Below are 25,467 nucleotides of genomic sequence, written 5' to 3' on the forward strand. Positions count from 1 at the left end.
GAGGCATGGCACTCACCCACAAATTCTATCAACAGACACATCGAACTAGACCCTATATACCGACCACTGCAGCGGACAGCAACTGACAACCAGAAGCGGCAGATTCAAACCAGTATAAATGCCGGAGGAATCAGCACAGAAGCGCTTCACAGGAGGCTCCCAAGCACTGAATATGTCACCTAGAAAGGGGACGAAACGTTTGCAACAAAAACTCCCAGCTCGGCGAACAGAACCACAACAATGAGCACCCGAGCTACAAATCTTCTCACAAACTTTGACTAACCTTTGCCAGCAGGGATTTTTGAATGGAAATTCGTGTTTGGTAAACTTGTTGGGTGTTTTTGAGGAAATTCTGAACATAATTGTTACATGAGTGTGGATAAGTATATCTGGATTTTCAGAAGGCTTTTGATGAGATCCACCACAGAAAGTTAGTTACCAAACCAAAAGCGCATAGGAAAGGAGGTAATGTGGTAACGGAGTAATAAACATGGATTAAGGACTGGCTAAAAGACAGAAAGCAAAAAGTATGAATAAATCAGTCAATCTCACATTGGCAGACTTTATCTAGCGGGATTCTGCAAGGATCAGTACTTGGGGCACCAACTGTTCACAATGTAACTCAATGATTTGGGGCGGCACGGTGGCACAGTGGTTAGCACTGCTGCCTCACAGCGCCTGAGACCCGGGTTCAATTCCCGACTCAGGCGACTGACTGTGTGGAGTTTGCACGTTCTCCCCGTGTCTGCGTGGGTTTCCTCCGGGTGCTCCGGTTTCCTCCCACAGTCCAAAGATGTGCGGGTCAGGTGAATTAGCCATGCTAAATTGCCCGTAGTGTTAGGTAAGGGGTAAATGTAGGGGTATGGGTGGGTTGTGCTTCGGTGTGGACTTGTTGGGCTGAAGGGCCTGTTTCCACACTGTAAGTCTAATCTAATCTAAATGTAATATTTCCAAATTGGCAGATTACACAAAGCTAAACAGGAATGTGTGTTGTGAAGAAGATGTAAAATGTTTTCAAGAGAATTTGGACAGGCTTAGTGTTTTGAACAAAAAGATGGAAATGGAATATAATGTGTAAAAATGTGATGTTATCCCTTTTAGGGAGAACAGATGTGTAGAGTATTCCAAGTGATAGCTTGGATAGTGTGGATGTGCAAAGAGATTTGTCAATAAGTCACTGATGGCTAACATGCACGTGTAATAAGCAATTAAGAAGGCAAATGGAATGCTAGCCTTTATTGCAAGAGGAGTTGAGTACAGGAGCAATGAAACCTTGCTTCAATTGTGTAGAAGCTTAGTTAGATCACATCTGAACTGCTGCATGCAGTTTTGGTCTTCTTACCTCATCAAAGATATTATTGCAACAGGAGGAATGCAATGAAGTCTCACCAGACAATGGCAGGACTGTCCTAGTAAGAGAAATTGGGCAACTTGGGCCTGTAGTCTCTAGAGTTTCAAAGAGTGAGAGGGGATTGCAATGAAACTTACAAAATACTGAATGGGGTAATTAGGTAAAATGTTTCTTCTGGCTGGTGGTCCAGAACCAAAGGGAACAATTTAAAAGTAAGGGGGATGTTACTTCGGACTGAAATAAGGACAACAAATTTTTTAGTTAGAGGGTGTTGAATCTTTGGATTCTGTAACCCAGAGGGTTGTGGAAGCTTGGCCCTTGAGTTTACTTAAAGTAGAGGTTGATTTTTTTTAAAATTATCAACGTGTAAAAGGCTATGGGGATAGTGTGGATAAAAGACATTGAAATGTTCAGCTAGCCATGATCATATTAAATAGTGAAGCAGGCATGATGGACTGAATGGCTTATTCCTATTTCTGTGTTTCTCTGTGCCTATGGATTCTCACAGACCACTGGGTTTCTGCTTGGTGAAAATGAATTGCTGACAGCTGTGTATCAATGATACAGCTCCCATATAAAGATTCAGTTTGGATGGAACTCAAGCTGGATCCAGGTGGCTACAGGTCAGCTTTTCAGGTTTTACAAAACAATCATCACATGAAATGTGGAAATGTTACCAGGTTCCCATGGACTTCAACTAACGTGAAGGAACGAGATTAGATGTGCAACCAGAGTGTTGCTTTGAAGGACATTTCCTTCTTCTTAGACCTTCTAGATTTGTGAAATAACAAATCAAGCTCATTACGAATTGCTCGGAAAAAATTAGCACAGGGCCCCAGAGTCTCTTCCAAAGGCAGGTATTCCAGCAAATCCAGCAATCCCATGTCTTATCTTCCTATCTTCCTTATGGGCGGCACGGTGGCACAGTGGCTAGCACTGCTGTCTCACAGCACCAGAGACCCAGGTTCAATTCCTGTCTCAGGCGACTGACTGTGTGGAGTTTGCACATTCTCCCCGTGTCTGCATGAGTTTCCTCCGGGTGCTCTGGTTTCCTCCCACAGTCCAAAGATGTGCAGGTCACGTGAATTGGCCATGCTAAATTAGCCGTAGTGTTAGGTAAAGGGGTAAATGTAGGGGAATGGGTGGGTTGTGCTTTGGCGGGTCGGTATGGACTTGTTGGGCTGAAGGGCCTGTTTCCATACTGTAAGTAATCTAAGCTATTTGCTTAGCTGTTTTCCAAAGTCATTTGGCTATCTGTAATCATGACCCACATTGAACTAGTGATCTCATTTACTATCCAGGAACATTCAAACCCTTGGTAAAAAACCTTTCTACTGATACAATTCTGACACAAGGAGACAGTCAAACTTATGGATGCTGCACCAATATTCAACTTGCATTGATTTTTAGTCAATGTATTGAACTCTGAATCACAATTTTGTGATTGTGTTCAGTTCAGTTTTCACAATTCAGTTTGATTACCACAATTTATTAATTCTGAGCAACTTTCTGTTCAAAGTAAATGCTGTTAAATAACCTGTTTTTGTAATTTAATTTCTTTCCTAATCATTGACGGAAGGTGCCCAGTGTACAGTACCCAAGGATACTGCAGTTTCAACCTAATTCTTCTCAATTGTTCATTATCTGAAATTCTAACTATCTCCCCTTAATCATATTTAGTAAATTGAAACTATCCATCTGCACCATCTCCTTCACTGTCAATTTCACATACTCTCTACAGTGAATTAAAGTTGAATTGTATTTATCATCCTTCTTTTGAGCTCTGTGAATTCAATGAAATTACCAAGCTAGTAAACATTCATTGGACCTCTGTCAAATTGTTACTTCCTTTATGTGGTGAAATTTGCCTTGTTTGTTGGACTTTGCCAAAACTGTTTCATACTTTGATCTCAAACTGCTGATCAGTGTGATTTACAGCAAGATCACAGAAAAAGGAATAAGGGTGCTGTTGAGTTCATTAAAAAGACTGCTCTTTTAACTTTCAAATGAATATGAAAGACATTCTATCATGCCAAACTAAAGAAAAAACATTTGGCACATGTCTGCTGAGACAATAATTGTTTTTCACTGTACTCTAATCTGATTATTTGATCAAGACCTCACATAAGGCAATATTGAAATTACCACTAGCATTATAGACAGCTGGAATTCAACATTTTAAGGTCACTGATGCAGAAATTAAGGCATTTTTAAAATAGGTATCTGTGTTTAAAGACATGGCTAACAAATGGAATTCACACATTTAGCAGTAAATCATCAATCAGAATGCCTTTAAAATTAGAAAACTGTAGCTACTGGTGGCTGCTTAATTACTTTTTCCAGTGTCACATTTATTTCCTGTCTTAGAGAGTATTGTTAACAATTCGGGGTCTTTTGCTGGCTTCCACAAAGCTCAATATCATCATCACCATCATCTATCACTCTAATGTTACAAAAGCCAGAGCACACAGAACTGATTTAATCTATGTCAATAATTAGAATGACTGAAACTAAGCTTACTACATCACTAAAGACAAGGAGATCAATCTACTGCTAGTAACAGTGGACAAGTGGACAGCCAAGTATTAATATTTTATTACCATTTTCATGTAGATCCTATATCAGACATGAAAGTGTAGAGGAAAAAAAAATCAGGGAGCTTTGATCAACAATGCATTTTGACTATGATCTTTATCTGAACCAAGTCTACCGTGGCTATATATTCCAGGTTACAGAACATATCCATTATGTTCACTGGAGACCTTCGTATAAATCTGGCAACACATAACCACCTTGTGGATAATCTGTATTAATTAGTGAGAAATCTGTTTCAAATTCTAAATTACCATCACAGTCATAAAACATTCAGTCAAGAAAGATCAGAACAGTAAAAACAATCAATCATCAAAATAATATTTCTTAAATTAAGATTGGCAATGTTGATATCTGTTATTCTCCCACTCTCATTTTGTTTCATCCTTTTCCATATTATTTTGAAAATGAGCTGTTATTTTCATCCCCAAATTTGTAGACATCTGCATCTCTTACCAACCAAAAGCAATCATTTGGCAGTTAATTTCAATGAACAAATTGTACTTCATTTTAACTGTCAAATGTAGATTTTAGAATAAATCCTGGATTATAAACTGTTGCATAATATCAACCTTGAAAATTCCTTGGGAACAATGATAATAAAACACAAATATATTCAGGGGCTGCTGACTAAGAATGATAAGAAACATGGCTAGCTACCAAAATGCCTTGCTGGGTACAATCCAGAAGCTGCATCCTAAACTGCACCTAAACTGAATTGTGAAGCTGTATCCTTTGCTGATGGCAAATTGTATTAATCATCCACCCAACCCATTGAAATACAGCCAAGCATAAAATCCATGCACAGGCAAAAATCTGTGGGGTTTTATGGAAGCAGTTGGGAGTGAAGAAAATGCCACATTCAGGTAAGTATAACTCTTCTTTGAAATCAAATTGAAGTTTGAACTCATTTAGCCATCAATGAAGCACATCATGTTAAAGATCTAGTAATCAAAGAAGATTTTCAATTTTCACGTGACACTCTTATCCTATAAAAGTCCATTCAAAACATAAAATGAAAGAGCTGTTCTTAATGAGGAAAGATTTTAAAATGTCAACCTAACAGAGCTGAGAAACTATTTTGCTGGGCCTGGCTGTTTGAGCACATTTTCAAGACCCCAAGACACATCTGGCTGATTCTCAAATTTGGGAGTCAGGTCATAGTCAGTTTTGTGGATAGAGACTTACTCAAATGAAGGATTTGATGGACAAAACATAAAAGATCAAAGAGAATTGAGCATTTTCAGTTGCATGAATAATTCAGAATGCCAAGAACCCTATGCCCAGTGGTATGTAACTAACCTCATTGCTTTTTTCTTTTGATTCACACAAAAAATATTTTACATCTGACTTTCTTCTCTTCCTTCACTATATTTGATTCAAAAAGTGGAAAAAATGTTTTCATGTCCATTTTGCAGTGTCGAAAATGTCACTGCAGCAATTATTTCAGTTGCAAAATAATTGAGAATTATTTTTAAGCACAAGCCAGCTCAGATCACTACTTTATCTATTATAATTTAAATTACTTTACCTTCACACTGTTCTCTTTCAGTGTCCAAAGAATGAAGTGTTGGTTTTCTTCTAAACTCAACTGCTTTAAATTTGCTCGAAACTCTCAAATTTTCATCATAAACATTTGTGTCATTTTAATTAATTTATTGACTCTTATATTTCCATATGAAATAAATTAGATAAAATGAGCAGTTGTATTCTCATTTCAAAGGTGTTTTATTTTTGTCTTTTTCAATTTAAATTCTACAATACAAGTGATTAATTGCATTGTATCCAGACAAAAGCCTGTGAACCAAGGCTCTACCACCAAATGTACTTCTAATATATGGAATTGCAATAAAGGCATTTTATCCTGTTACTAAACTGTGTGTATCAGTCACAACATTCTTTTCAACTATAATACAAGAATTCTTCAAACCTATTCGCTCCAGTTTTGAAAAACATTACAATCATCTAAACATACCAATTAGTAACAAAGACGTTTTCATCCTGGAAGGTTTGCATCAGCACATTTTTATTGAAAAGGCTATGACTTTAAGCTACAGGGAAATGTTAATATACAGCAAAACAGATGAGCCAGCTAAAATTTATGGATAAAAATAATCTAAATCATACTGTTCCAATATTAGGCCCTTTTATCCAGACCTTCTTTAATAATGCTCTATCATCTGTATCCTCATCACAGATCATTGCAAAACTTAAACCAAATGCTTAAACTGGGTCTGAACAATTTCACACAAGCCTGTCTGGTCTGTAAACAACCTGCCTGGAATGTAATAACAAATCCATTCCGCCTCAGTGCATGCACACAAAATGCATCAGTACGTATGTACACACAAACATTAAGTGTGCACCTCTCTGCACTCCAGGTGTTCTTCCATGTTTCCATGCTATACATCTCTATGACTCTATGTCTCTTCCTTTCCTTAATCTTTTTGCTTACATTTTTTTCAGCACTCTTGCACAGTGGTAGGATTATCTATCTGGGGTATTACAGTTTCAAACATGCTCTCAAAATTCAAATAAAGCTTTCACAGAGCAAAGAAAAACTTTTACTCTAAATCTACTAAATTTGCACACAGATCATCTTCGCCGATAGGAGTGCCAGCTACTTAATTATCTTGTTGATGCGTTATTAATTACTGTCCATTGCTTTTGCTCTGACTCTTTAGATAATATCAAGCAGCCATTTTATCATGGGCTCTCCTGAAGGCTGTCTTTTTATGCATTTCCTGTTAAACATTAAAGGTCATCCTGGACAGAGCCACTCTGCTTCTGATCATTGATGCTGCGTTGAAAGTGTATTAATAGGCATGGAATGACACAGACAACTGTGGCCTCCAGATGATTCATTGTGGAAGCCAATTATTTCATTCCCCTCGGCATTGGGGACATGTCTTGCTCAAAGAAGGAGGCAGATGCAAATGGATAGAATTCTTGCAGCGGCGATTGATGCCTGCGTATGTCTAAGGTTTCCATATTCAATACTTGAACAAAAAGGAAGCAGCCAGTATTGCAGCCCAGCACTATCAGGGCGATTGAGTTCCCCTGTGCGTACAATCAAACCACCGTGAGGTTGCAGCCTGCCAATTAGGCAGTTCACTGGAAATTTCCACTTCTCCCAAAGTGCCTCCGTGCCACTGCGATTGTCTGTGCTATCCTCGGCTCCCCCACCCCGACTTCATCCATCAATATTTCCGAGAATCTGCCATCAGCAGCTTCCCTGTTCCTGCCCATCCACTGACTATCCATCACTCAGCGCCTTCTTCATGTTGAGTAACAGCTAACACAGCTCGTCACCCAACTGCAACAATCTAGCACCTTTAAAAACAAATGGCCACAAGCTTCCATCATGACTTAAACCCAACAAAACTCGCACCGGCTCCTGGTTATTACAAACTGAGAACGCTGCAAGACCTTCTTGGTTCCATTTGTGCTGAAACGTTCACTGTCTATTTCTAATAAATGATCACATCAAAATCAAATCACAGATCGGCCTGTATTTGGGCAAAAAAAACCCCCACAAGTTTCTAGGTCGCACACCTCCTCCAAGTCCCAGGCACCAACAGTTTCTAAAGGACTCCTCTCAACAACTTCCCCATCTAATGGTGCTTTTCCCCCTCCCCCTTAAATCCATTTCACAACACTTGGGCCATCAGCCCCTCCGATTCCTCACCAAATCATCCAATTAAACTCAAAGTGCATTTGGACATAGGAGGATTGAACTTTTTGTACAATCAATCGACACAAAAAGTGGGGCACAGAAATCCAGCCTTCCTCTGCTTCTAGACAATCCGGTACATCTACACAAATAAATTGTTGTAGGTGGCAAGTGTGGTGGTAAGCGTTACAAAAAAACACAGCTATCCTGCAGAAAGCTGACATGTGCATGGTACTGCTGTTTACCGCCTAAACCGAGACTGTTCTCCACCAGGGCGTGAGCAGTCTCAGAGTCACTGGGAAACAAGATATACCAGGGGTGTTTCAGGGTCCTTTGGAAATGTTGTGATGTTGCAGTTAGCTCGCTGGACTGGGCTCTGAGTGCAGCCAGGGATTCCCGGCCGTGTCTTTCAGCACCACAAGCCTTGGACAGCGAACAAAGGGCAAGCAGCCGGGGCTCCAGCAGGCAAACTCTTCATACATTCACTAAGCCTTGTCCTCCTCAGTTTAAAGAGGATTTTGGTCAGACACGGGCATTTATTTTCAATGAATGAATTAAGTGATTCATTGGGAGCGACGTGCAAAGACAGTCTCCTGTCTTTAAAACTAAACAGCAGCACCGGTTAGCTTTAGATGGGGAGGGGGAATCCTTACCAAACATCTGAATGTGTCCTTTAGTGATGGGATTGAAGCTCCCACAGGCCAGCAGGATAACGTGGGTTTTAGTAGGCTCGGCCATGCTCGCTGGCTGTCTGGTTGTCGGCTGCTGTCTGCAGTGTCTGGAGGCGCCGCTCCCACTGTTTGCCAGCTCTAGCTGCCTCGCTGCTCACACTCACTGCGTCACCCATTGATTTGGAGGCAGCTCTTCCCTCTTTTATTTCTTTGTTTGCTGTCACCATTCGCCTGCTGAGTTTCACCACCCTCTATTTGTCTCGGGAGGGTCGTATACCAGCTTCAGTTTACACCAGCGCAGCCGCTCATTGTAGTCATTATTTTCTTGCTGGTGGGATCTGAGGGATTATTTTCGCTATTTAAATAACGTTATATATTCCCCCCCAAACCCATCGCCATCACCAGAAGCCCGCACCTCCTCCTCCTCCTCGGGTTTAGAATTCCGCATGTTTTATGACATATATTTTGTCTGAATCCGATTTTCTTTCGATCTGGTTTGCAGCGTTACAAATCCCAGATTTCACACTGCTGCTGTTCCGGCTCTAACTGAAAATGAGCAAGATGCAATTTCAGGGTCAACTTTGTCACAACTCTGTTCCATTCATGATCATATCGACGTCTTGATCATGGCAACCTGCAAACGTAAAGACATAGGGTCATTGAGATGTTTTCAGCCTAGAAACAGGCTCTTCGGTCTATGCAGACCAGATATCCTAACCTAGTCTAGTCCTTGATGTAGGTTTGCCAGCTGAGTTGGAAGATTCATCACAACTCAGCGAGCAAACCTACATCCAGAACCTCAAGCTGAGCTACAAATCTTCTCAAAGTTCACTAATCTAGTCCCATTTGCCAGCACTTGGCCCATATCCCTCTAAACCCTCCCTATTTATATACCCATCAAGATGCCTTTTAAATGTCGCAATTGTCCCAGCCTCCACCACTTCCTCTGGCAGGTCATTCCATACATGCACCACCCTCTGTGTGGAAAAAGTTGCCTCTTAGGTCTCTTTCATATCTTTCCCCTCTCACCCTAAACCTATGCCCTCTAGTTCTGGGCTCCCTCACCCCAGAGCAAAAAAAACCTTGACTATTTACCTTAATCACGACCCTAACAATTTTATAAACCTCAAAATGGTAACTCCTCTGCCTCCAACTCTTCAGAGAAAACAGCCTCAGCCTATTCAGCCTCTCTCTACAGTTCAAATCCTCCAATCCTGGCAACATTCTTGTAAATCCGATGACAGTTGGATTTGTTACACCAAGAGGGTGGAGATGTCTGTAACTCACTGCCCCAAACGGGTGGTAAGGTCAGAGTATGTCTTCACACTTAAACAAATTGGATGCTCAGCAGTGATGCCTTAACCAGGAGAAAATGAGGCCTACAGATGGTTGAGGTTAGAGTAAAGAGTGTGGTCCTGGAAAAGCACAGCAGGTCGGGCAGCATCCGAGGAGCAGGAAAATTTACATTTCAGGCAAAAGCCCTTCATCAGGAAGTGCTTAAACTTGCCTTAACCCACAGGGCCATGGACCAAGAACTGAAAAGTGGAATAAGGTCAGAAAACTCTTCCGTGACTTCCACAGAGACAACGGGCCAAATTGCCTCATTCAGTGCCATAAATGTTCTATTTTGCATGCATGACTAGACTCAATAATGTTTTCATGTCCCAAAATTTATTAGGATAGTACCAAGTATCAAAGACTTCTGAGAAACTAGACAAGCTGGTATTTGGGTAATTTTGAATCACTTGAGAAAATAAAGGACCTTTCTGACTATCTACTGTAATAGTGCTCTTAGCAAAACAATCTAGTCAGTTTTACTCCTGGACTTGATCCCCTGTACAGAACCTCCCATGCAACATAAGGTTAAATCCTGGAATGCACTTTTTGAAAATATAGTGCAAGTAGATTCAATCAAAAAGTTAGAGGAAATTGGATTACAATATGAACAAATGTGTCAGGTTATATGTGGAGATAACAAGGGAATGGCATTACAGTAGCAACTCTCATTCAGAGAGTCAGTACAGATATGACAACGAATGGCCTCGCTTCAAAGAGTCATACTCACAGAGATGTACAGCACGGAAACAGACCTTTCAGTCCAACTCGTCCATGCCCACCAGTTACCCTAAACCAATCTCATCTCACTTGCCAGCACTTGGCCCATATCCCTCGAAACCTTTCCTATTCGTATATCCATCTAGATGCCTCCTCAATGTTGCAATTGTACCAGCTTCCTCTGGCAGCTCATTCCATGCACGCACCATCCTCTGCATGAAAACGTTGCCTCTTAGGTCCTTTTAAAATTTTTCTCCACTCACCCTAAACCTATGCCCTCTAGTTCTGGACTCTTCCACCCATGTCTCTTATGATATTATGAACCCTCTATCAGGTCACCCCTCAGTCTCCGAAGCTCCAGGGAAAACAGCCCTAGCCAATTCAGCCTCTCCCTATAACTCAAATCCTCTAATCCTGGCAACATTCTTGGAAATCATGCAGTATCAATTCTGTGATTCTATAATTTCATCTCTTAATTTATTTTCAGATCTAAATGGAGGAAATTGTATACGTGAGTCTAAATTGTGGAGACTCATTTGGGTCTCACCTACGCTTTAACAGCCACTAAAATACTAGTCAGTCTCAGGGAGTTTACTGCAATCGTTTCGGGAACGTCTGCATGTTTTTATTATATAAAATACTGCAACATATTATTGGCAGCAACCAGTTATTTATCTTGCAACTAACCAACTGCTTCAAAATTTCGCAGGCAAAAAAACCTGAAGACTACGGTCAACTGCGCAAGTGCGGAATGTAATTTCAACAATACCCCACAAGGCAATGCAGCCACGGTCTGTTTCATATTAATCATATGTTTGACGTTCAGGAATTATTCTAAATTTCTAACAAAGAGAGCACTTAAAATAATTTACAATTCATAGTAAACAACTGCTTTGCAATAGTGTTGTTTCTACTATTATAATGCCAATAATCTGCCCAGAAACAATTTACGCTTTTAACAGTAAGCATACTAAACATGAATAAATATAGCTGCAAATGTGTTGCTGGTCAAAGCACAGCAGGCCAGGCAGCATAACAATACCTCTAAAATGCATTTCATTTTAAAGGTGTTTATGGGGCTAATCTCTAGTCATCTTTAAATAAATCAATCTTTTCAACCTGGACAGGAGTCGTGTTGGAGACACTGCAGATTCCAATATGACAGAATACTACTTGCTTTCAATCCTTTGCATCATTCTTCAATATTTAAATTTAAACATGCAATGAGACATTTTAGAGGATGAGAATTCAGTGTACATGAAGAAGGAAATGTTAATAGCTTAACCCAAAGTTAACACTACTACTTCACAGCGTTCAGGCCTAGTTCAATCCTAGCCTTGCAGCTGTCTGTGTGCAGTTTGCACATTTGCCATGTCTCTGGGTTTCCCCCCACAGTCCAAATATGTGCAGGTTAGATAGTGAGTTGTTTACAGGATGGGTCTGTGTGGGATACCCTTTTTGAGGGGTGGGATGGTCTGAACTTGATGGACTGAATGGCCTGCTTCCACACTGATCCTAAAATGATTTATCAAAGTAAAATGATGGGATAACTAAATTCCATTGCCTACTGTTCCATTTGGACACTCCAGGAAGTGATGGGTCCTGGATAATCATATATGAAGGAAATGCCTCGACTTATTTGAATTTGGCTTCAGGATTTCCAAGCTTGAGGTGCAGCTGGAGTGTACTTGCTCCAATCAAAGACTCTCCCATCCTCACTGCTTCTCCAATCAGATCTCCTCTCTCCTGTTCTTACTTTGCCTCCAATCATAGATGCTCCTGCAGTCGTAGGTGTCTTGCACCTCAGGCTTGCCTATCCTCCAGTTATAGCTGATGTTTCTTCCATTCTTTCTCCAGATGGCTTGCATTTTTGCCATTAAAAAGCCCCATTCTTGCTCCAGCTTCCTTTTGTGAACAGTCTGTTTTTACAATGTGTGGTACATTCCAAATTGTTGTGTGCCCATGTATATGCACAGGTTGATGAAGCTTTGCTTGGGATTCTGATATTTAAAAAAACCTAATAACCAGGCTGCATGAACTTCAGCAAAGATGGGACAGGGAGAAAAGGAGAGTGGTAGCAATGTTGAAGAAATGAATGATTAAAGCACTGGAGGGGGATGTTGTCATTGAAGCCAAAGACAGAGACTTTTGGTTAGGCTGAAGAACAATATAAAAACAATTGCACTTTCTGACGTATACTATAAGCCATCAAATGATGAGAAAAAAGTTAGGGAAGTAAGTTTATTGGCAAGTTACAAAGAGATGCAAATTATAAAGTAGATATGTGGATTTCAATTCTCCTAATTTACACTTCAATAGTAACAGTGAAAACAGTCAAACCCAACGAGGAAGGAAGAATCCACATGGATCTAGGGCAAATATAAAATGGAGCAAGTGGAGTGTGTTTTAGTGGGAGAATATTTTGGGAATTGTGACTGTAATAACAAGTTTTGAATAGGGATGGAAATGCATCATGGTTGCAGCAATATCAGTTTATGTAAAGTTGAGAAATAATGAAGGCAAGAAGTTTACGTGGGAGTGATTTATAGGCTCTCTGACAATAAGTACACTGGAGGCTGAGGGGCTCAGGAATAAATAATGGAAGCTTGTGAGAAATGTGTGGCAATATTAGGGGTGATTTTAATCTAAACATAAATTGGATGAATCAGATTGGCAAAGGCAGCCTATAAAATGAGTTCATGGAGTGTTTTCAGGACAATTTCTTAGAGCAGCATGTTCTAGTGCTACATCAAGGTAGAAAGAACTGAATCAGCTCCCTTCTTTTATATTCTCCTTGTTTGCATACAAAGCAAGCTTTTAATTCTTTTTAGCGGCAGCGATGTCACACATCAATTAATTGTAATAAGAGTTCACAATTAATGAGCTAATTACAAGGTTTTCTTGAGCGAAAGAAAAAGGAATTTCATTTCTTAATATTCCTGAGAAAATAAAAAAAAGGCAAAAACATACATAGAAACAGACATATGAAGTTATAAATGGGGATACCATTCAGAACAAAAATGAAGAATCAAGGAAGACAGTTTGAAAATTCATTAGCATCCTTGGTTGTTGGGTGACTTGTAATCTAAGCTGTAGTGACCTTTTTTGGTATTATGGAGTTCTCAAAAAACACTTCCCTGATTTGTTTTTCTCCAAACACTGTTTTTGAGAGGTTGGGGGAAACAACGAGAGAAGGTGTCTTCCAGTTTTATTAAAATCTATTTTCCTTTTCTCTGTTCTACTCCAAAAGTTGTTGCATGAAATATGATTCCTTTGTGTATCTCCATGTTGATTTTCATTGATTGGCTAAAGCTAAATAATATGCAAGTGATTATCATTTCAATACTTCCAGACAGGTGTAATCAAACAAGGAGAGACAAATCTAAGCCCTGGTTCCAGTCATTTGATTACATATTAGTTTCATTTCAGACTAGGTCTTGTTTATGAAGAGCTGAAAATGTGTTGCTGGTTAAAGCACAGCAGGTCAGGCAGCATCCAAGGAACAGGAAATTCAACGTTTCAGGCCAGAGCCCTTCATCAGGATGAAGGGCTCTGGCCTGAAACGTCGAATTTCCTGTTCCTTGGATGCTGCCTGACCTGCTGTGCTTTAACCAGCAACACATTTTCAGCTCTGATCTCCAGCATCTGCAGACCTCACTTTTTACTTGTTTATGAAGAATTTTGTGAGCTTCGTTGAACTCAGTTAGATGACCCTTGCAGCCATCTGTGATTTTCCTTTTTAAAACCTTTAGTTCATGAAAGATCCCATTAAAAATTTGATGATGCTAAGCACCTAGCCTCCACATCCCTGAACACTATGGGTAATTTAGCATGATCAATCCACCTAACCTGCATATCTTTGGATTATGGGAGCAAACATGCAGACACAGGGAGAACATACAAACTCCACATAGGCAGTCATCCAAAGGTAGTACTGAACTCAAATACCTGGTGTTGTGAGGCAGCAGTACTGACCACGGAGCCACCGTGCCATCCTAATACATGAGTCAACCAGTGAACAGACTATACTAAATCTGGTAATATGCAATGAGATAGCATGAATTAATGATCTCATAGTGAGCATATTCCTGTTAGCAGTAATGATACTATGATTGGATTTCACATTCAGTTTAAGAGTGAAAATATGGGATCTAAGACTAGTGTTTCAAACATAAATAAGGTAAATTGCAAGGTCAAAAACAGTTGGATTAAGCAAACTGGGAGCTTAGGGTAAGGAATAAGTCATTAAATATATTGTGGTAAATATTTAAGGAGATATTTTAGAACATTCAATAAAAAACATTCCAGTGAGAAAAAGAGAATCCAGGGGAAAGGTCCAGTATTCCTGTACAACAAAGGAAAACAAAGATAGTATCAAATTGAAAGAACAAGCATATAATTCTGTAAAACTGACAAGCAAATCTCAAGATTGGACAGAATGTATAGAACACCAAAGAATCGCTAAAAGATTGGTAACGAGAGAGAAAGAGTATAAGTGAAAACTAGCCAGAAATACAAAAATACATAGAGAAAAGAAGAAGTGAAGTGAGCATTGACATATCAGAGTGTTAGGCGAAAGTGAGGACTGCAGATGCTGGAGATTAGAGTCGAGAGTGTCGTGCTATGAAGGTTAGAGTCGAGAGTGTGGTGCTGTGGAGATAAGTTGAGAATGTGGTGCAGAGTGTTAATCAGGGGAATTAATAATGGCAAATAAGGAAATAGTAAATGAATTGATGGATTGCATATGCTTTTGCTACAGAGGAAGTAGAAAGTATTCCAGAAATCATTGTGAACTAAGAAGGGAGGAAGAAAGTTACAACTATTACAGTCACATGGGAAAGGATGATGACAAAATAATTGGAACTGAAATCTAGCAAGTTCTCAAGTTCTGATAGACTTCATTCTGGGGTCTGAAAGGAAATAAAAGCATTCCTAACTTCCCAAAACTCCCTAGATTCTGGAATGGTTTAATCAGATTGGAAAACAGTGTGAGTACCTCCTGTATGCAAGAAGGGAAGGAGATAAAAAGCAGGAAACTGCAGGCAGTTAGCTTAACAACTATCACAGTGAAAATATTTTAATCCACAACTAAGGAGGTAATTGTGGGGCACTCAATACAATCAAGCAGAGTCAACATATTTTTGGGAAAGGGAAAGAGGTTTAATTAATTGAAGTGTTTGAGGAAGTAACAAACAACCTGGTTAAAGGGGAACCTGTGAATGTGTGGCACTTAGACTTCTGGAAGGCATTTTGACAATGTGCAATATCAAAGATTGTGATGAAAAATAAGAACCCTTAGCATTGTGAGTAACACAGTAGAATGGAGAGAGAATTTTGGTTTGCGAACAGGAAACAGAGAGTAGGCATAAATGGATAAATTTTAGTTGAGAAGATGAGCTGTTTGGAGTGCCATAGAGATCACTATTGGGGTTTCTGTTATTTACAAGTTACCAAGACTTGATGAGATTCTGAGTATATTGAGGTCAAACTTGTAGATGACATAAAGTTAGGCATGAAAATAAGATGTGAGAAATCTACAAAAGGATAGAGAAAGATTACATGAGTGGGCAAAAAAATGACAGATGGTGTATTGTTATGTAACATATTTGTTTTATATATTTTTAATATCATTTATTTTAGCTTTTGATATTGAACTACTGCCATATTGGCTTCTGTCAATATGTATGAAGGGGCTAAACATTCACTTGTGAGGTTGTCTGGGACTTTTTAGAAAATAAAACAATGGTATGAGTCAGACAGTTCCTGGAGTGCGAATGGAAATTTATTTTCATTGGAAAATCTTTTACTAGCTGATAAAAGAAACAGCAAAGTGCATTAAGCTATCAGTTAAAAGGATCTTTATTGTTTATGCTTCGGGAAAACATCCAGAGCTTGGAAAGTCTTTTGGTTTCAGTTTGTGGGGGAGGTTAAATGTATAAAATACTTTTTCCTAAAGAAAATAAGTATTTTAGAAAGGTTAAGAAATAGATTACTTCAGCAAAAGCAGTTTAGTTTGAAAGTTCCAGATCAGTTTGAAAGTGCTAGAACCTGAAGGAGTTATTTGAAGCTGAGAAAGTCTAAGCTCTGTTGATTGAATATTCAAGGAACTGATTTAAAAACTCTCAAGACTGGGAATTGAAAGTAACAATTGATCAAACCTATAGATATGATAGCAAAGGGATTTTCTCTGATATGTGAGTATGGTCAAAGGGTACTTTTGGGCTAGATAAAATGTAATTTAAGGTGTGTTAAGAAATGTTTAAAAGTACATTATATGTAAATAGCTTGTTTTATTTTATCTTTATTTATTTTGCAGTAAATTTCTTTTTATTGTCAAAACCAAATCTTCAGCGTTTTGTGCTTGCATTTCATGAAATACCACCTCATTTTTAAAAAAAATCAATGAATCCAGATTTCAAGCTGGGATCTGAATTGCCAACAAATAATGAACTTATCTACTTTGATAGGAGGAATAGAAACACAATAAATTATTTAAATGGGCAGAGTTTTGGAACTCTGAGGTATGGAGAGAGAAATCTGATATCTTGGTAGATGAATGAGAAAATGTATAGCATGCAGCTACCACAAGTGATTAAGGCAGCAAATAAAATGTAATTATTTTCTCTAAGTGGTATGGAATAGAAGAGGAGGGATATTTTGCTGCAACTGTGCTGGGCCTTGGATCCATCTGATCTACTGTGTACAGTTTTGGTCTCCTTATGAAAGGATGTGATCGCATTAGAATCAGTTCAGAGAAGGTTTTCTGGACATATTCTCATTGTCTTCCTGCAAGAGTACAACAACAACACCAGCACCACTTGCATCGATAGCCACTTTGAATGGTTTTGTATAATTAGATGTGGCTAACACAAGGGCAGTGGTTAATACAGCTTTCAGGCTGTGGAATGCTTTCTGAAATTTTCTGCACTTCTTCAACAAGTTAGCCAGTGGAGCAACCGCACTGCTAAAATTCAGTATGAACTTGCAACAAAAACTGCTCAGTCCCAGGAATCAAAGTACTTCTGCTTTATCGACGGTATGGTGAATTCCCCAATAACCTTTGTTTTCACATCCCATTTGTCCATGCCCAAAAGCAGAGTATTTCTCCTGACAGCTTGTGGATTCACAGCTTTTTTGGTTATTAAAAGATTAACTTTCCCTGAGGCACCAGATAGTAAAACCTTTCAAGAGTTGATGGATTTGGTTGAGAAATATTGTGAATCCAACCTCCTCTAATTCTGAGGTGCTATCGGTTATACTCAGCAATTCGAGAACCGAGGAATCAATATCGGGATTTTTGAGGAGTTTAAGAGGACAGTCAGAGGCATGTGACTTTGGTTTAACACTTAATGAGATGCTGAGAGACCATTTGATATGTGGGATTAATTATGTAACCGTGCAAAGGTTCCTACAAGCTGAAGCCCAACTGGATTTCAAACAGGCACAACAATTGGCTTTATCATTGGAAAATATGGCAAGTGGAGTCTATGAGTTGCAGAGTATTCTGACCGAAGTGGACACTTTCACCAATCCAACTGAGCTTGGGGAACATAATGAGGGTGAAAACAATTGCAATACTCACTCAGGTCATATCCTGAACAGAGGAACTTGAGGTCAGCCCATAGCAAAATCCCAAAACTAAGCCATGCCTTGGTCAAACGGTTAAAATTTTCTTTGGGATCTGGGCTGGCAAGCCATTGTAGTTGCTACTGGTATGTGGACTCAAGACAGCAAAAGAGTCGTATTAGACCTATATGGAGTGAAAGAACTCATAGGCCAGTATCCAGGAGAATGCACACCCTGGAAAGTCCGCCTACATCTAGTTTGAAACGGTTAAATTGCTTAACAATATCCAAATCAGAACTAGTCAAAATAAACGGCTGGTTAAAAGGCCATTGGTTCTAATTGAGATCGATATGATACCAGCATTGATATTTCAGTGATCACAGAACCAGTCTTTAAAAAAATCTGCTCTTGACTCCAACCCTTAAGTTTACTGAGGACCTCAGCAACTTTGGTTCCAGTCTCTCATGAGAAGCAACTGTTTCAGTTCCCACTGATTGTAGTAAAAGGCTCGGGCCCAAGCTTTATGGAGAGAAATTGGTTGAGAAAGATTCACCTTGATTGGCTCAATATTTTTCAATTAGAAAATGTCTGCCTGAGTGAAGTCCTAATTAAACACCCAGATGTTTTTCAGGAAAGTCTAGGGACAATTAAAGAAGCCAAGGCCACCTTGCACGTTGACCAGGAAGCAATTCCACAATTCTGCAAGGCCCATCCGGTGCCATTTGCCTGATTGGCAAACGTAGCGTCAGAAATCAGAAGGCTGGATAGTGAAGGAATCATCAAACCAGCCCAATTTGCAGATTAAGAAGCACCAGTTGTACCGGCCGTGAAGCCTTTGTGAGGATTTTAAATAAATGATAAACTGCTTCTCACAGATGTATAAATACCTGAAGCCTCTCATAGAGGATTTATTATAAAAGCTGTTGGGAGGGGGGTGCTATCCTTCACAAAGCTGGACATAAGCCACGCGTCCTTGCAATTATGGTTAGATGAGGATTCCCAGACATATGTTACAATTAATACCTGTAAGAGTTCGTACCAATATTCGAGACTGCCATTTTGGGTTTTCATCAGCCTGTGCAATTTTTCTGCGGATGATGAAGAACATTTTACAAGGTCTTCCCCATTTATCTAAATGATGTGCTAATAATAGGAAAAACCAATAAGGAGCACTTAGTGGCCTTGGATATAGTCCTTACATGGTACTTCCAGGCGGGCGTATGCCTTAGAAGGCAAAAACATACGTTCCAGGCACACAAGTGTCCTACTTAGGTTAGAAAGTCAACAACATTGAGTTACACCTGTGCGAAGATAATGTAAGGGTGGTCAAGTGTGCCCCTGCTCTCATGTCAGTACTGGAGCTTAGGTCTTTCCTTGAACTAGTAACTATTACAGTAAGTTAAGAAAAAACCTGGCCTCCATCCTGGCTCCTTTACATCAACTCTTAAAAAGTGGTCAGCATTGGAAATTGTCATATTGCCGGGCAGTAGCTTACAGGGAAGTGGATTTGTAGCTATCACCTTTTAAGGTACTTGCACACTATGATCCCACACAAGATCTGGCATTGACATGCGATGCCTCCCCGTATAGCATCATGGTAGGGTTAGCTCATAGGTAGCCCAATGGAGAGGAATGTGCAATAGTGCATACATTCAGGACTTTGGCTAATGCAAAGCATAAATACGCCCAGATAGAGAAGGAAGGTTTGGTGGTCATATTTGGAGTCAGGAACTTTACAGATGTAAACTTGTAATAATTACAGACCACAAACCCTTGCTATGACAACTAAGAAAGAGGAGAAGGCTTGTCACCCATAGCTTCAGGCCGAATTCAGCAGTGGGCTGAAATCAAAAGTTAGAACACCAACCAGGAGGCGGAGTAGCAAATGCAGATGCAGTGAGCCACCTCTCACTGACAGATACACCACCAGAAGTACTGCCACTGGAAGAGTCTGTTCTGGTTTAAAATTTCCTGGACAGACTTCCAGTCACAGCTGACAATATCAGATTCTGGACACAGAAAGATCCAATCCTGGCAAAACTGAAATAGCTGCTGGTGATGGGAGAAACCAAAGGGCCATCACAACTAGAAATAAAACATTTTTGGACCCGATTGACCAGATCACAGAAGAGGACAGCATATTAATATGGGGAGCAAGAGTGATTGTCTGGGGTAAAGGTCACCACCAGATGCTGGCTGAACTGCACCAGGTCATCCAGGAATTTCCAAACTGACAAAGTGACCAAACAGGTCGATGAGAGGAAACTGGTTGGTGTTGTTTATATGGATTTCAGCAAGGTGTTCGATAAAGTTCCCCACAATAGGCTATTATACAAAATGCAGAGGAATGGGATTGTGGGAGACAGCATTTTGGATCAGTAATTGGCTTGCTGAAAGAAAATAAAGGGTTGTAGTTGATGGAACATGTTCACCTTGGTGTCCCGTTACTAGTGACGTACCGCAAGGGTCGGTGTTGGGTCCACTGCTGTTCGTCATTTTTATAAATGACCTGGATGAGGGCTTAGAAGGGCGGGTTAGTAAAGTTGCGGACGACGCTAAGGTCGGTGGACTTGTGGATAGTGATGAAGGATGAAGTAGGTTGCAGAGAGACATAGATAAGATGCAGAGCTGGGCTGAGAGGTGGGAGTTTAATCTGAACAAGTGTGAGGTGATACACTTTGGCCAGAGTAACTGGAATGCAAAGTACTGGGCTAATGGTAGGATTCTTGGGAGTGCAGATGAGCAGAGAGATCTCGGTGTCCATGTACACAGATCCCTGAAAGTTGCCTTCCAGATTGACAGGGTTGTTAAGAAGGCATACAGTGTTTTGGCTTTTATTAATAGAGGGATTGAGTTCTGGAACCAGGAGGTTATGCTGCAGCTGTATAAAGCTCTAGTATGGCCACACTAGGAGTATTGTGTACAGTTCTGGTCACCGCATTATAAGATAGATGTGGAAGCTTTGGAAAGGGTGCAGAGGAGATTTACTAGCATGTTGCCTGGTATGGAGGGAAGGTCTTACGAGGAAAGGCTGAGGGCCTTGAGGCTGTTTTCGTTGGAGAGAAGAAGGTTGAGAGGTGACTTAATAGAGACATACAAGATAATCAGAGGGTTAGAGAGGGTGGACAGGGAGAGCCTTTTTCCAAGTATGGGGATGGCAAACACGAGGGGACACAACTTTAAAGTGAGGGAAGATAGGTATAAGACAGATGTCAGAGGAAGTTTCTTTATTCAGAGAGTAGTAAGGGTATGGAATGCTTTGCCTGCATTGGTAGTAGATTTGCCAAGATTAAGTGCATTTAAGTCGTCATTGGACAGGCAAATGGATGTATATGGAATAGCGTAGGTAGGATGGGCTTCAGATTAGTATGACAGGGCGGCACAACAATTGGGGCCGAAGGGCCTGTACTGCGCTGTAATGTTCTATGTTCTATGTTGGTGAGAAGTTATGTCTGGTGGCTAGGATTGGATGCAGACAAAGCTGTGTTGGTGGGGCAGTGCCCAGAGCGCCAACAAGGACAGTCATAACCGCCAGCAGCTCGTGGGAATGGTCAGGTGAATCCTGGACTCAGTTACATATCAACTATGCAGGTTCTCTCAATGGGCCTCAATGTTCTTAGTCATTTTGGACACCCACTCCAAGTAGCTGGATGTGCAGAGAGTATATTCATCAAACATGGGGACAATGATAGAAAAACTGCATCTTTTTTTTGCAAAACACAGATGCCCAGAGGTGTTGGTCATAGATAATGGGCCAGTGTTTGTCAGCTGAGAATTTGATTATTTTCGAAAGTCGAATGGTATTCAGCGTATAAGGACAGCTCCATGCCATCCATCATCTATTGGTCTGGCAGAAAGAGCAGTCCAAATTTTGAAGGCAGGCTTAAAGAAACAACCTACATTTTCACCAGATACCAAACTGTCCCCATTCCCATTTGCTTATAGGTCCACCCCTCATGCAATTGCAGGAGGTAGCTCCAGCAGCATTGCTTGTGGGGAGAAGACTCGACACCCAGGTTATATCTGATCGTCCCAGACTTGGCAGTGGGCAACAGGCCTCTGTGGAGTTATTTCAGAAACTATGTAACCATCTTGTTATTTCTGAGATTGCTCAAAGCACTCAGTGTCTGACTGAGGGACTGGACATCAGAAAGGGCAGCAGTCCCTGAGAACCTTTATTACTGATGCCACTGCTAATTGCTCCCTCAATTATGTGAAACCTTTACAGAACACTAGCCAGGTCTCAGTTGGATTATTTTGTTCAATTTGACATTCCTTACCTGTGACCTGGGTAACTCCATAAACCTGGCACTCTGTGACGTGATCTTTCTGAAGCAGCCGTGGCCTCTTCTGTGGCAATCCTGAGTTCAACAGCAGCACTGCCTCTGCCTGCTTTTGGGAGATAAGACCCCTACCTCTGAGGTCTTGATTCTAGGAGAAGGCCTACTGGTGTCCTTGTCACTGCCTGATGGATCAGTAGTTTGGTAGAGTCAAGAGAGTGGTGCTGGAAAAGCACAGCAGGTCAGCTAACATCCGAGGAGTAGGAGAATCGATGATTTGGGCATAAGCCCTTCATTAAGAATGCTCGAAACGTCGATTCTTGATCTCCAGCATCTGTAGTCCTCACTTCTCCCAGTAGTTTGGTAGGCCTTGCTGAAAAAAGAAAGCACAGGTCTCTCACCCGTTCTCCAATTGTAGGCAAAACCTCTGATGTTTCAACAAGATCCTGCCCTGAGTTACTGAGGGATACAAGACAGGAAATTACAGAAGTGATGGACACCATTTTCCAATTCTCCTTGGATATAGGAATGGTGCCAAAGGACTGAAAGATTGTAAATTAAATATTACACCTTGTGTCAAGAAGGGGAGAGTGGCAAACACGGCATCAAGAAGTTAGTCAGCCTAATTCTTGATAATGGGGAAAAGTGCAGAGACATTCAATTTCCACTGAGGAAGGTATGAGCTAATGAGTAAGTTCAGCAGGGATTATTAATGACAATTCACTTTGGACTTGATCATAGTTTTTGATGAGTTAACAGGAAGGGTTAATGAGGGGATTGATGTTGACATTGTGACATGAACGACATGAGTTTTGAAAAATTGTTTTACAAAAAGAACCACATACTAAACCTGTTAGTACTGATAACCAGAAGATTAATGGAGCAATAGGAGCATGCTAGTAACATTGGCTAAGGGACAGAAAGCAGAGACTGGTGGTGAACAGTTGTTTTTCAGACTGGCAGGATATAAACAATGCCGCTGCTCAGAACTTGATATCAAAACCACTGCTGTTTCTCATATGTATGAATGACCTGCATTGAGCATTGAGAGAATAGTTTCCTATTGCATTTTGCAAAAGAATTGAAAAAAGAAATACATAGTAAACAATGAGATGAATAGTAACAGACTTCAGGAGGGTATGAACAAACTGGTGAAAGATGAATTTTACCAAAATGTGACCTGATCTATTTTAATAAAAATAAATGAGGACAGGCAACATAAACTAAACGGCACACATGTGAATGAAGTGCAGGTGCAGGAAAACCTGGAGGATCTTAAACACACAAATCTGTGCCAGGGCAAGACCAGCTGAGGGGCTGTTAAAACAGCAAATGAGTTCTTCAGCTTTATCAATAAGAGATTCGAGTAAAACGGCAAGTAAGTTATGTGAAACCTTTACAGAACGCTAGCCAGGCCTCGGTTGGATTATTTTGTTCAATTCAAGTAAAGTTAAAAAGAGATTTAATAGAGATGTTGAAAACCATGAACATTTTGATAAAGTAATTAACAGAAAACTGCTGCCTATTGCAGAAGATTCAGTATTTAAAGAACATCTATTCAAGGTGAAAGGCAAAAGAACAAGAGACAAAATGAGGAATATTATGATTTAGAGGGCACGGCCAGAAAGGGTGCTTCAAGTAGATTCAGTTATTGTATTCAAAAGAACTTAGATAAATGCTTGAAACAAAAGTAGCTACAGAATGACATGGTGGCACAGTGGTTAGCACTGCTGCCTTGCAGCATGGACCTGGGTTCAATTCCCACCTTGGGCAACTGTCTGTGTGGAGTTTGTACATTCTCCCTGTGTCTGCGTGGGCTTGCTTCAGGTGCTCTGGTTTCCTCCCACAGTCCAAAGATGTGTAGGTTAATTGGCCTTGCTATAGTGTTAGGTGCTGGGGGGAGGGTCGGTGTGGACTTGTTGGGCTGAAGGGCCTGTTTCCACACTGTATTTTATTTAATTCAGCTAGGAGGAAGGAGGAGGGAAGTGAGACAAGCAAAAGGGCAGCTCCCCTCGATGGGCTGTGTGACCTGCTTCTACATTCTGTTTTTTTTACAATTTTATAACTCTACTCATCAAGTATGAAACTACTTATTAACCATGTCTATTTTTCACTGATTGAATTTTAGTGATTAAAACAAAACTTCTGGCTGTAGGAGGCTGAGCTGATGTAGATAATATCTCTTCATCAGTGGTGGCCTTTTGAGAGAGGTGTTTGCCAACATACTCCACAGCCTCTCTAACTTATATTGGATGTAAAATGTTTGACTGACCAGATCATGGGTTTTGTTGGTGGCCACATCTCCCATCTGGCCCACGTAGGGCACTGAGAATTAGTCACCCACATACAGCAGAGTCAGTTTAGTTTTGGCACAAGAGCACTGAAGTGAAAGATCTTGACATCTGGGCAGTATTGAATCCTTACACAGACAGAAGGTGAATAACCACTTTCACATAAATTGTAAATCGTGTGGGGACTGTACTGCAGCCTTTTTTGACTCTGGTTTGCATATTAAAGTTGCCTGATTCTGATTCCCCACTGAAGATGTCCATCACAATCATGTTGGGTATTTCCAGGATTGTCATGAAATTTTTTGGATTGCTAAATCCCTGGAGAACCATCTACAGAGCCTTACAACTTACTGAAGTTTGGATCAATGGATTCAATGGAAGGTTCCTGGTGTTGTTTCCACCATTCCTCTTGTATTTGTCTGGAAACTAAAGACCATGTTAATGGTTACTTTGGAAAATATAAAGCCATGCTGTGATTGTGATAGGATTCAGGAGAGTGCATGTCCTATGATGAACAACAGCAAAATACTTGACAGTTTCCCACTTGATTGACCCCTTTCTTAAAGTAAGTCATAACAATCAGAGAATCGGCAGAGAAAGTGACATCACTGAGGACAGAGGCCGGAGCAGGACACTTGGCAAGGTGGCACTTAGCCTGGCAGCATAGCCAGGGACTCCCGGTTGTGGTGCTCTTGGAACCAGGGTCTCCTGGTTATCAGTGAGGCAGCGGTGGAAATGGAGCTGGGGTCTCCTGGTTATCAGTGAGGGGGCGGTGGGAAGGGAGCTGGGGTCTCCTGGTTATCAGTGAGGCAACAGTGGGAATGGAACCAGTGGCTCCTGGGTATCAGTGAGGCATTTGTGGGAATGAAGCTGGGGTCTCCTGGTTATCGTCAAGGTTAGAGTGGTGCTGGAAAAACACAGCAGCTCAGACAGCATCTGATGAGCAGGAAAATCAAAGTTTCAGCCTAAAGGCCTTCATCAGGATACT

At 40.6% G+C, this 25,467-nt stretch overlaps 1 protein-coding gene across 1 annotated transcript in view; it reads right to left on the minus strand.

The window, feature by feature from the left end:
- The window catches only part of nmnat2 (nicotinamide nucleotide adenylyltransferase 2), a 261,204-nt gene extending 252,673 nt beyond the window's left edge, over positions 1 to 8,531 (minus strand). Inside the window, exon 1 of the mRNA XM_060829751.1 lies at positions 8,270 to 8,531. Within this exon, the coding sequence (XP_060685734.1) occupies positions 8,270 to 8,354 (85 nt within the window). The 5' untranslated portion in view covers positions 8,355 to 8,531. The remainder of the gene's footprint in view (positions 1 to 8,269) is intronic.
- Between the last annotated feature and the right edge of the window lie 16,936 nt (positions 8,532 to 25,467).

Source organism: Hemiscyllium ocellatum, chromosome 9, assembly GCF_020745735.1.
Source record: "Hemiscyllium ocellatum isolate sHemOce1 chromosome 9, sHemOce1.pat.X.cur, whole genome shotgun sequence".
Classification (NCBI taxonomy): domain Eukaryota; kingdom Metazoa; phylum Chordata; class Chondrichthyes; order Orectolobiformes; family Hemiscylliidae; genus Hemiscyllium; species Hemiscyllium ocellatum.